The following is a 13,104-nucleotide window of genomic DNA, read 5'->3' as shown; positions in this document are numbered from 1 at the left end:
ACACTTGCCGTCCTATAGAAAGGCACCTATATAGCCAGTTGCTCTGGACCATCTACCTTAGACTGCCATAAATATCAACTAACAGATGGCTTTGATGGAACAAGTACAACTTATATTCTTAATGTTCACAGAAGCACAGAATATCCCAAGCTGGATCCCACAAAGATCAGAGTCCAAACCCTGGTTCCACACAGGACTACCTAAAAATTAAAGTGTATGCCCAAACGATTCTTGAACTCCTGAACACACACTTATAAGACTACTATTTTACTAATGCTAGAGAGAAGTGTTTTGTAAACTATTCTGTATGTTAACAAATATAGCTACAAACAAGTTTTTCATACTTAGCCCCATAACTAGTATGATATGCCTACACACATCAAAAAAAAATAAAAAATAACCACAGCATACTGCAATGAAGAGAGAAGACCCGGGTTTGAAAGTAAGAAAATTTGTGATTCATAGGCATGTAGTTTCCACTTTAAGAAAAATGAGCAACATATTTTAATGCAAGAAATATGTGACCATGTAGTATGTGAAAACACATTACTCAATCCTAAGAAAGCTGGGAAGAAAAAAAATCAAATAAAGCAGAAGTTTAAGAGGCATAACCTACACTAGCTTCATTCTGTAGAGAGTAACATTTGAGTAAAGAACGTATTACCAAATAAAAACTCCTGTTTAATAGTCAATCCTGAAAAGTTGCCCACTTCTGATTCAAAAAGCTTTATTCTTCATATCTAGCAAAAGCACAGACTTTATTGCTAAAGGACTTTCCTGGGCAACCTTCCTGGGGAATCTACCTGCAGAACAGCTGCCCTATCACATTTTTCATTCACCTGCATCAGACATGATGTCTTAACATCAAACTCAACATTTTTAAAGACTTCTCAACATCTCAGCAAACTCTTATTTGAAACGACTATTAAGCACTCAAATTTAATTATCTTTGCAGAAACACTGATCCCCAAAATCATCTCCCCAAAGTAATTTCAGTTCTAAATTGATAGAATACTCCTGAAAGATTCAACTTTTCTAAGTTTTAAAGGTAAATTGAAAAGTAAAGCCAAAGCAGTTAAAATAGCATGGCAACAAATCACTCATCTTGGTTTTCCTTGCATTGTCACACAGTTATATACCATGTTTCCAATTATCCGCTGTCTACAGAATATGATGTAGCACATTAAAGAGCTTTGCAGAGAGGACAAGGGAAGAGGAGGCTGAAGCTTTAGGTTCTTTGTATGCCATTATACTGTTTTGCTGCTGTTGAACTGGCTCTGCAAATTAGAAAGGAACAAAACATGTTCAAAGCACTGAAAGACAGGGAAAGGTGTATGACAAGGCAGAAAATAAAACAAGGGTAGGAAACAGCTGGTCAGGCTCTAGGCCAACCTCTCAGTCCTGCTCCAGTCCCCTCTCTGCTGTCCCCTCTGCACCCGGCTCTGCCCAGAGACCATGGCTGGCTATCCAGCCTGCAGCATGCTGCTTTCCTTACTGCCCCTGGCACCCCCAAGCCAGCCTGTTGCTGCTACTCTTCAGTGCATCCCCTCCTCTCCTGCCCTGGTTTCCACCCCACTTCTCTGTGATCCAAGACCTACAGAACTTCACACAAGTGGTGCTCACACAAGGATCTGACCACACTAGGGGAGGTTTTTGCCAAGGAGTGCAGTACTTCGCAGTTTCCTCTCTACTTTTGCCAGCCCTTTTTGCCAGCAGGAGTTTTAGGAGCTTCCCAGATAAGAGACAGGTCACCTATAAGAATAGGTAAGGTCCTTCCTGACAGGGTTCTCAGCCCTTTGATAACATAAGCAAGGAGCAAGGGCAGGGCCAAGCATGCTGGAAATACTCTCACCTTCCCCATTAATTGTTACTCTAGAGCATTTGACCATTTGCTCCTGATTACATCAAAAGGTTTAGGCCAAGACATACAGTTTGCACTGCTGCTAAATCCCAAACAAAATATTTTTAGCAGAAACATCCATACAGAATATACCACCCTTAAAAAACATGATTACTAAGCTCTGTGCTATGTAGGCAGACTTAGCCATCAGGTACTTAGGTGGCAACCATCAACTTACTACCAAATGAACCATGGCAAAAGATGAATTGATTGGACTTGATTCCTGAATTTGATTACTTGAGAACCACCTGGAGGACTGATTTCTGTTTGTTGGTTTTTGTTTGTTTGTTTGTTTGTTTGTTTGTTTCATATTCAGAGAGTGAAATTGCAAACATTTTGTTTCTTCCACTGGCAGGGAACTCGAAAACATTTTCTGTACCTAGAAGGATAACAGCTAGACTGGTGGTAGGATTAAAAAAAAATCTATGAAAATTTGATTTACCACAATAAAAAGTCAATCCAATAGCCCAATTTCCACATTCAACTCCCAAAACAACGTAGTAGGATATTTGACCATAAAGGTTTCCCACTGCATTACTAAAATCACTTAATTAAAAAGGCAAACGAAGAGTAATCTCTTGCTATTTTCAGAAACTGTTAACAGTCAAGCTATAAACAGCTCTTCAGCTAGCCCACCTGATCACATTTAGTTTTCATATATTTAATTTCAACTAATTACACTAAGATCGAATCAAATTAGCCTATTAAGATCTGGACATAATTTGATCAGAGCTGTTATGCCTGAAATACGAAATAGCAGCTTTTAATTCAGTAGCATCAAGAAAGACAACCGCACTTTTTGTTTTGTCCATAAAGAAATTATGTATGCTATCACAGACTCCAAAGCACCAGAGCAAATTGCACATTCCTTCAACAAGGAGCTAGAGAACAAAGTGTTGTAAGGTTTGTGAATCTATTCTAATAGAATCCATTCTAATAGAATTACTAGGATGAAAAAACATTAAGCAGAAATACATAAATAAGTTACAGTTACGTAGAAAAAGTGTGTATCCTTGCTATCAGCAGAAACATTTTTCCGAGACCTTTTTTTTTCAGAAAGTTCCAATTACTGCAGTCTTAAACCCAGTTTCCTACATTAGCTATGTCTTAATCTCAGTATAACATGCCTTTCCACTCAGCACAGCTAACAATGTGCACTCATTGTTTATCAAGTTGCCAAAACTCTTGTAGTATAAGAAGTAAGTCCTTTATTTTCTATACTTCATATGAGCATTAGCCAAAACCAAAGTCCTTTAACCTTGTAAATAACCACTGGAAGAATAACTTTTTCCTTTAGTGTAAATTCCTCAAATCAGAACAGAAGGCCTGCTTCTTTAGCAAACATGATGAACCTAGTTCTTCAGAGAAGCCTGGGCCCCAGGCTTTTAGAATAGGTTTAAATAGGTTTAAAAGCACGTATCGGCCTTACCAGTAACAGCAGACGCAATGATTACCTGCCCAGAATGTGAGCATGCACACTGCAGTTGGCCAATGGCCCAAAGTCTTAAGATCCACTTAAGATCCAGTTAAGTCTTAAGATCCATAAAAGAGAGAAGAGGTTCAACAAGATCAGGATCACAAAGACATTCTACTTCCATTAGCAGACCTAATGGAGGAAGGAATTTTCCATGTGAGAAGGCATCAACCTAATGAAGAGGAATGCTTCCATATATGTGTCTGCCCTATCAGACAGATACTTTTGATTTGATAGATATCTCTCTGGGAGCAAGAATCCCACTGAAAAAGGAAACTACTGTGTTAGGTGTTTCTACTGTGAACCACCTGTGAAGATTTCTGACAGTACCAGGATTTTACGGTTGCTTTCCCTGCTCAGACAGTACCAAAGAATTAGTCAGAATATAGTAACTAACACTAGGTTTAAGCACTTAGGAAAACTCTAAACAAGCTAGAAAAGTTGGCTGGTATTCCTATCTAGAGGTTTGCTTATGAAAAGTCCTTTGTCAAACCTCTCAGCTGCTAAACTAATATGCAACTAATTCCTATTTGCCATTACCACACCCATCTGAAAACATTTTAAGGAGTTTTGCAATATGATTCTTTGGGGCAGCCATCCAACTTACATAACCTGTTTTATATTGAGGAATAAACTCTTTCCCTAATCTCCCTGTAAATAAATCCTCCCCCATCTTTTGACTATGCCTTGGTGCCAAAGTAGCTGTACTGGGGTCTGGCTGGGATGGAGTTAGTTTTCCCTGCAGTTGCTCATAAAGTGTTGTGCTCTGCACTTGTAGCTAGAACTGCATTGGCATCACCTCCCAGCAGCTGACCTAAACCAACCAAAGAGATATTCCATGCCATACGATGTCACACTCTGCAAGAAAAGGGGAAAAAGGGGAAGGAAAGGGGGGGGCTCTCGTTATGAAGACATCTGTCCTGCCAAGCAACCGCTATGCATATTGAGGCCCAGGTTCCCAGGTCATGGCCAATCATTGCTCATTGATGGGAAGTACAGAATTCTTTTTTCCTCTGTGCTTCTGCACAGCCTTTGCTTGTTTTTGTTTTTGTTTCTCTCTTCCTTTTCCCTTTAATTAAATTATCCTTATCTCAATCCATGAGCCCTTTTATTTTTTTCTTTACAGCATACTTTCTTCTCCCCCTCTTCTGAGGAGGAGGGGGAGTGATAGAGCGGTTGAGGTGGAGTTTAACCACCCAGCAAGGTAAAACCACCACAGTCGTTCATTTGTTTTCAAGAATACCTAAATGAGAAAAAAAGAGGTAACACGTAAGATTTGAGGATTTTAAATGACCAAAACAAAAGAAAGCCAAAAACGGTAAATCTAGAGCAGAGGAAAACTGCAAAGTAAATCATATAAAAAATTGTGCAGAAAAACACTATCTTTTATTAGAACCAGTAATAGTTGGGAAGAATTAGACAAGAGGAAAAAAAATATTTCAGATTTATCATACAATCCCTGTGTTTCACTTTTACCAGACCTACCAGCTAGTAGAATACTTCTCTCCTTAAAGAAACCTTGATGGTAGAATTCCCTTTTATTATATGGCTAGCAAGCAATACTCCCACTAGCAATATTCCCACTCACTGTACTCTAAATCTACTCCCCTTTTGTTTAAAAACTGCTACCCCTTGTCCTATCACTACACACCCTGGTAAAGCATCTCTTCCCATCTTTCCTGGAAGCTTCCTTTAGGTACTGGAAGGCCACAGTAAGTTCTCTGCAGAGCCTTCTCTTCTCCAGGCTGAACAACCCCAATTCTATCAACCTCTCTTTGTAGGAGGGGTGCTCCAGCCTTCTGGTCACCCATCCTCATGGCTTTCCTCTGGACTCACTAATAGATCTATGTCTCTCTTGTATTGGAAACACCAGACCTGGGTGCAGTACTCTGGGGAGGTCTCACAAGAGTGGAGTATAGGGGGAGAATCGCCTTCCTTGACTTACTGGCCATGCTTCTTTTGATGCAGCCTGAGATATGATTGGCTTTGCTGGCTCATTTCTTATTGTAGCAGATTTGTTTCTGTACCTACCAAGAGACATGACACCTTGGTGATACTTGAAGCAGACTAGCTCACAATGGAAAACATCCATATTTTAAAAGTTCCCTTCACTAGATGTCTTATCAATAACGCGAACAGATATCCTTCAAGAGATGCACGTACTTTTTACAAGAAGTCAGTTCTCTAACTACAAAACACTCTCCAGATTTGTCAGTCCATCCATTATTCTATTTAATTCACTGTAAAAATATTTGAAAGAACTGACATACAGAGGGCCAGGTAATATTTCATTAGACTACTGACATGACTGAAGTACTGAAGTAATCAAACTTCCAAGACCTTCAAGTTGAAGACTTGGCATCTCAGAAAGAGCAGCTTCATCATAGTTAATGAAAAAATGATCCGATGTGTTCTGCTAATCCAAACATATTCATAAAGTTGATTAGTCAACTTCACATCAAGAACATTTATATATTAGATCAGACATGCGCTACCCCCTCAACACTAAAAAAGCTAACAGGAACACACTGTTATGCATTGTGGCTGATTACAACCATGTAGCTGATCCAGAACAAATCTTTTATTGGATGTTTCAATGCAGATCCACTACGGACTGCAAAAATATGGTCTCAAAATGTAGGAATTACATGTACCTTCAAGTCAATAAAGGTCTTTTTTGTCATCTCAGAATTTGACAGCGATATATGGATTTATATATATATATATTTTAAATCTCATTTCTTCTGCTTTGGATTGGAATTCTTTTTGAGTTATAATAAAAAACCGATTCCTAAGAGGCTCTTAATATTCTTTAAGAGAGCATCTGACTATTTTTTTTTTTAAACCAACAGACCTATCCTCAAGAAAACCTAAAGACAAAGTTGGAGGTCAAGTGCAAGTTTTATACATATTCAGTCTGCAGTGCAAGAGCAACTACCAACAGGACTTGTGTTCCAGCTCCTTTACCAGCTTCAGAGCCCTTCTACGGACATGCTCCAGGGCCTCGATGTCCTTCTTGTAGTGAGGGGCCTAAAACCGAACACAGTACTCGAGGTGTAGTACCAGAGCTGAGTGCAGGGGGACGATCACCTCCCTGCTCTTGCTGGCTGCACTATTCCTGATACAAGCCAGGATGTCGTTGGCCTTCTTGGCCACCTGGGCACACTGCCAGCTTGTATTCAGGCGAGCATCAGTCAGCATCCCCAGGTCCTTTTCTTCTGCACAGCTTTTGAGACGCTCTGCCCCAAGCCTGTAGTGCTGAATGAGGTTGTTGTGGACAAAGTGCAGGACCCAGCACTCAGCCATGTTGAACCTCACCCCGTTGGCCTCTGCTCATCGACCCATCCTGTCCAGTTCCCTCTGCAGGACCTTCCTACCCTCCAGCAGATCGACACTTTCCCCCAGCTTGGTGTTAAAAAACATTGCAGACCTCTTTTTTTTCCCACAAAAGTAGCCCTTCTTTACTAACAGTTAGATGCTATGTCAATCAAATGTTACTAATTCTTAAAGATAACTTTTCCATTACATATTTTCATAGATTTATTGTAAAAGGTGTAACTTATGAGTCTCTTACCTTGAATTAGTGGTATGTACCGTGCTAACAGCTTTGCTCTTTTCTTTTCATAGCCTTTCTGAGTGATGTCTCCTAAAGAAACAAAGAAATAAATTCATATTGTTTGGAACAGTACTTAAATAAACCTCATTTTCATAATAGCTATGAATAAACTCATTAGCTTTGGAAAAGTCACATTAGCAACAAAGAACTCAGCATGTGTGGTGGTTGTCAGAGAAACAATTCGTGGCCATGTACACACCCATGCAGCGTTCCTTGCCCACATATAAGTACAAGTGTCTTAAATCTTAGAGCTATACAGTACAGGAATAATTATTTTGTCTGCAGCGCTGCATTGAACCCGATTCTGGGTATATTTGCCATAATGCAGGACGCAGCCTAAGAGATTTGCAGAGTAATAGAAGCCATTGAAGATAACAAACCTGATTCTGCATGCTTTTGTGGCATCAGAAACTCTCCCTGTAACAAGACTTAAGAGACCACGCTTTTGGATACTTGTGCAAGACCTTTCAAAACTAGATTATACCACTCACTCTGCCTTCAAATTCTAGGAGGCAGTAAGCTGCTCCTAGCAGTAGGTTTTATTCACATTTGAAATCTGGTGTCTAATTGTAAACTTGTGTTGTGGTCTTCATTGTTAAGACACGATGCATCTTTTCACATAGAATAAAAGGAAAACTTCTACATAACCCCAAATAAGTTTAGGACCTTTCAGAATCTGGTACTTCCTTGATTCTACTAACCAAACAAAAAGGGTTCATGCACTGCTAATGGAAAGCTTAACAAGTTGTTTTTATTTTTAAAATTAACGAGCTTCGCCCATTTTCTAGACTGCAGCATAGACATGAAAACAGTGATCACAAACAAGCTTAAAACCACTCTCACTCTCAAAATTCACACTTTCTCAAAGGCTTGCAGAACTCAAAACAACTTTTATTCATTCATTGGATATTATGAAAAAAAAAAATCTCCCTCTGTATTTCCAATGTTCCTCAGGTATTTGTCTTAAAACATAAGTTTGGTTTTAAATACCATCCGCAGCTGTATGTGTTCTAAACATTTCCTCAAACATCCATCCATGTCCCTCCTACATTAGCAATCACCATTAGCAATCAGTAACAGAAATAAAGTAACTTAAATCCCACCAATTACGTGAATATGCACCATTTAGAGTTACTGACAGTGTACAAAAAAAACAATCAATGAGAGCTTGAAGATATTGCTAAAAACAAACAAACAAAACCCCACAGAGGTAGGTCGCAGAATGCCTCAGTCCCTGCAGGTACCTCACATTACAACCAAACAGAATGTGCCACTTTTTACTCAGAAACCTGCGTAAATGCTTCATATCAAATCACTTTTGCTAAGCAGAGAAGTTTTTAACAGAAAATATGTGGAAACATAATTATGTATATTTAATATTATATATCATTATGCAATTATATAAAAATGTGACGCAAAAACTAAACTTAAACAAAACCACAAATGCACAGTCAGATGCGTCTCAGTATAGATGATGAAAATGACAAAATATGTTCTTTAAATAAGTCATTTCTACAAAGAAGGAAGGAAAATACCAGAGAAAAAGATGTATCATTTTCAGTGGTGGCGGTAAGAAAACATCGAAGAAGCACAAGCAGGAAGAACAGTATCTTAAAACACAAGTAATTTGAAGACCAAAGCAATCTCTCAGTAAATTCTTTATGTGACAAAAGCTGTGCATAATACAAATTTTCCATACCGCAACTTCATTGAGGACAGTCATTTTCACAGCTCCATAAAGGATTCAATCCTTAAATCAAACCTCTGCGCAGATCAGCTACCTTGTCAGGCATCACCCAGCTGAAGAGGTATGGTGTAGAAGCAGCAGCTCAGAAGACAGGGTTGGAAAGAAAGTCTCATTTAAACAAGAATCTCAAACTTTTGCTTCCCACTGCATTTGAAAATTCATTGATTTTAGTGGATAAAAAAAGAATGCTGACTCTAAGCATTTTCCTTGAATCATGTTAGGAAAAGTCTAAAGTCAAAAGCATCTCCGTAGACTTTTCAGCCCCACCGGCAGGTCAGAGAAGCTTAACAAGGATTTCTTTCTTCCTTTCTCAAAAGCTCAGCGGTGAGATCCTCCCCAACAATCACTCCCCACCCCCTTGCCTGCTATGGTGCAGTGGGATTAACCCACTTTATTTGGCTTCTTTGTAATCCCTGTCTCTTCCCAAAAGAGATGCTGAGCCACATCTGGTACATCAGGGCCACAGCTGCTGTCATTTAGCCTCACTTTCTCCCTAGTTATTAGATGACACAAAAGCAATCTGAGGTTTCTCAGCCTCATTGAACCAGCTGGGAACACCACAGAGTTAGGCAGTGGTTTGGATGGTTTGAGCTATCAGTACCCTGCCTGGGATACCTGACGTATTTTAAAATATGTCAGAGGCTCCAACAAAATTAATCTAAACAAAGATGAAAATGTTGAAGTGATCCATAACCATTATTTCCTTAATTTGTGCACAAAGAATCTATAATGTAGTTACCCCAAATCCATTCAGGCATATAGCTGCTGATTAAGGGAGCCAAGCTCCTTTGTGGCTTCAGCTCTGTGCACTGAGGAGTCCTAAGAAGCTTCTGCTGGATAAGGAACAGTCAGAGACAGGAGAAAAGCTCTTGGAAAGGTGAGCTTGCTACTAATTGAGCAACTTCTCCAGTCCTTAATCAGTAGTTTGCACTTAAATTCTTGCTGGGAGCAGCTCTAAGTAGTGTGAGAGCACAGTACTTCCTATGGATGAGGAAATGGCTCCTGGTGGACGATCTGCAGAGGTCAATGGAGACATTTCTGAACAAGATGACTGTGGATTAAACATACAGATCGAAAGAAAAATGTTTTCTCTTGCAAGTCTAACATCTTTAAGGATTCCACAGTTTAGTATGGATTGTGATGGCAAGCACATTTACAATCTCAGGACTATCATCTATTGACAAATCACTGCAGAAGCTTTTACCACTTCTTCATTATAAAGTAGAAGTCAACAGTGTGAATACTGGCACTGCCAGAAGAGATGGTTCTTTGGTGGTTTGAACAGGCAGGCAAGTTGCCTATCTGAAACATAACACAGAAGTCACCTGTGCAAAAATGTTACGTAAATGTCCAGTGTTTCTGGGAACAGGCTGTCACCATATTTGGAGCATTGATGGGATGGGAGAACTGATCCAGCAATCATCACATTCTACTTCTTAGACATGCTTGGGTAAGTATTTGTTAAATGAAACAACTTGAAGTTTTATTTTACATAATTCTAGAGTATTAAAAAAGGAACAGTGCATTGCTACTTGATTTTGACTTACTTCAAAATCAAACAAAAATAATCAAGGAAGATATAATTACTCTGGCATCTGTGATTTTTGTCCATTGTGAAAGCACGGCATTTCTAAGAACTACGACGAGAATCAACAATCAGAAAAGCCAGCAACACTTCGTGTCACAGCTGGGAAATCAAAAGGTGTCTCTGACAAACACTGAACCATGCAGACCGTGGAAGAAATGGCCCGGTTTCTCACGCTGTCTGTCCTCCACTGTAAATAATGTAGCAACCAGTCCTGAAGAAATTGCTGATGACAGAAGCATGTAGGAAAAGAAAACAGAGCAGCTCTGCAGCTCTCAGTGCTACTTCACAAGTCATTATTTATTTCTTCTGCCAGTCAGCATTGGGGGTAGACAGGGTACAGAGTCAGGCAGGGTAGAGGAAGGTTAAATAACTAGATCTCAAAAGCAATCTGGCAAGTTTCCAGGCGCAGTCAGTCTGTTTAATGCATTGATAATACATGGCTCCAGTAAATCCTCAAGCTCACTCCACAGAGAGATGGAAAAAGCCCAATTTCTGCCACTTTCCTTCTATTCCATTAGGGCTCTTTACAGAATAGAGAAAGAGATTGATAGATGTCAGCTACCTCTGTAGGTATACCAGGCTGACATTGGCTCCTGCCCTTATAATTATTAAAAATTATAGTTTTAAATAGTCCTGTTTTTAAAAAGTTGAGAAGCTTCCCTTCAATGAAACACAATCTTACCTACTATTGCACCAGAAGATGAAATTAAGAACTATTTTCATTACGTTCCTGTTAAGTTACAAATCTGAATTTCCACACAGACACGAGCTTCAAAATACAATGCATTTCCAAACCACTGCAACTTCATCAGGCATTTTTAAGTATGAAAACTCTTTTTGAATCACTCAACTGATATATTTTGTGAAATTATTATAATCTTCACCCAGAGTTTATAAATGCAATTTATCAAACCAGATCCAGCTTTCCTATAGCATTATGACATAGATCATGAGTATCCCTGTCTCCTCTTACAAGCTGAAGAAAGTTACATGCATCAATATATACCCTTGGTATGTATTATTGACTGTCATCAAGAACTACACCAGCAGCATCACGTTGACATTTTTTCCCAGCACAAACTTTGGAAGTGTTAGTACTTCTAGAAAAACAGTATTGACATCAGAAAGAACCTAGCAATTTACCTTTCTCCAAGTAGTCACATATTTTTCATATCTGCTCAAATTAACAGCTCAGACTCAACCTTCACTTGCTCGGGATATGAATTGCAGGTAAAAGACTAATCAAGAACGGGGGGTTCAGTTATTTTCATCTACAAAAATGATATTCCATTGCAAATTTTTATTTGCTACTCAAGAGTTAAAAACACTCAAATACAGTATTTTTCAGTGCTGGAATTGTAACTAGTGATATGGTTTTATACCTTGCTACTTCAAAGATTAAAAGAACCAACTTGTACTGAGTTTGAGGTTACTAAGGACTACAAATAAGTAATGGATTCAGCCATATACTTTATGTTGCCTCTAAACCTACTTTTCAAGCTACTTATCTACTTACCTTTATTACTCTCACTGTAATCTAAAATTTTAGTATTCAGATGACAATTGCTTGAGATAAATAAAGTGTCTATAATCAGGCCAAACCTAGGAAGTCTAATAAAAATGTTTCTATTCAGGAAGTAGCCCTATTTATAATTGCATTTTTAATGTCCCAACCTTGAATTGCTTTTTAGATAACTCTGAGTGACTTTTAATCTTCCTAGTTTCTTACAATCACATCACTAACTTCAAAGACCACTTTTTCAGAGATCCCTTGCAGTCCTACAATTCAGTACTTGGTCCTTAAAGATAAACAATGTTCTAAAGTCTTCTGTATTCATATGTACCTCATCCTGTCCTAGGATATACTCATCTATTGTCTGCTCGTTGCCTGTGTTACTCAATGCATCCTAATTCATTCAAAGGATACATTTAATGGATCTTTCTGAGCTGTGGAGTATTCCTGGTAAGCCTCCTAAATCTTTCTCCTCCATTTCTCAAGCAAAGCCTTCCTGAAATGTTTCCTCTTCTCCTTCTCTTTCTAGTACCACTGAAAGAAATTAACATCAGAGTAATTCAGGCTCAGAGAGACCCTAAGATATCTCTAGTCCAACCTCCTGGTAAAAGCAGGAAAACTAAAAGGTCAGATTGGGTTGCTCAGGTATTTATATAGTCCTGAAAACCTTCAAAAACAAAAACTGCACATCCTCTCTGGGTACTCCAGTTGCCCTCAGGGTGAAAAAGGGCAATCCTAATCCTTCTCCGTATCTCCTGCCAGATCCAGTCCTGCTTCATTTCAAGTCCACTGCCTCCCACCCTCCCTGCATGTGCCACTGTGAAGAGCCTGACTCTATCTTCTGGATGATCTCTTCAAAGATGAGGGACAACTGTTCAAAAATCTCCACTAGAATCCCTCCACCCCCTTCTCAAAGCCTCACGCATGCAAACTGCCCTCAGCTGCTGATTTAAAGTTGTCTCACTCCAGTGGACTAGGTTAAACATTCCCAATTACTGCTGAAAAAGAGCATCTTCTGTGCCTTCCCTATGTACAACAGGGAATTCCTTTAAGTATTTCTACCTTTCCCAAATTATTTGAGAAATCGGTAATTTTGATATGATAATAATCTATACTACTTAGGATTCCTTCATCCTTAATCTACTTATTCTTTCAGTCTCAGTGGGTCACATATTTATTCTGCTCGGTAGCTCCAAATTTCTAACTCATGTAACCTGACATCAATTTCATTCTTCCCTTTCCTAATTCATCTTTATAGTTGCTTTT

The 13,104-nt window shown here is 39.0% G+C and overlaps 1 protein-coding gene across 10 annotated transcripts in view; it reads right to left on the bottom strand.

Moving 5' to 3' along the window:
- DIP2A (disco interacting protein 2 homolog A) overlaps nucleotides 1-13,104 on the bottom strand; it is a 114,045-nt gene that overhangs the window by 82,145 nt on the left and 18,796 nt on the right. For all 10 annotated transcript variants that reach the window (XM_084524339.1, XM_084524343.1, XM_084524341.1 and 7 more), the window contains exon 2: nucleotides 6,949-7,020. In XM_084524339.1, the coding sequence (XP_084380465.1) occupies nucleotides 6,949-7,020 (72 nt within the window). The remainder of the gene's footprint in view (nucleotides 1-6,948; nucleotides 7,021-13,104) is intronic.

Source organism: Aythya ferina (genome assembly GCF_964211825.1).
Source record: "Aythya ferina genome assembly, chromosome: 6".
Lineage (NCBI taxonomy): Eukaryota > Metazoa > Chordata > Aves > Anseriformes > Anatidae > Aythya > Aythya ferina.
The sequence above is the reverse complement of the archived record's forward strand: the minus strand, read 5'-3'. Positions and strand labels throughout refer to the sequence as shown.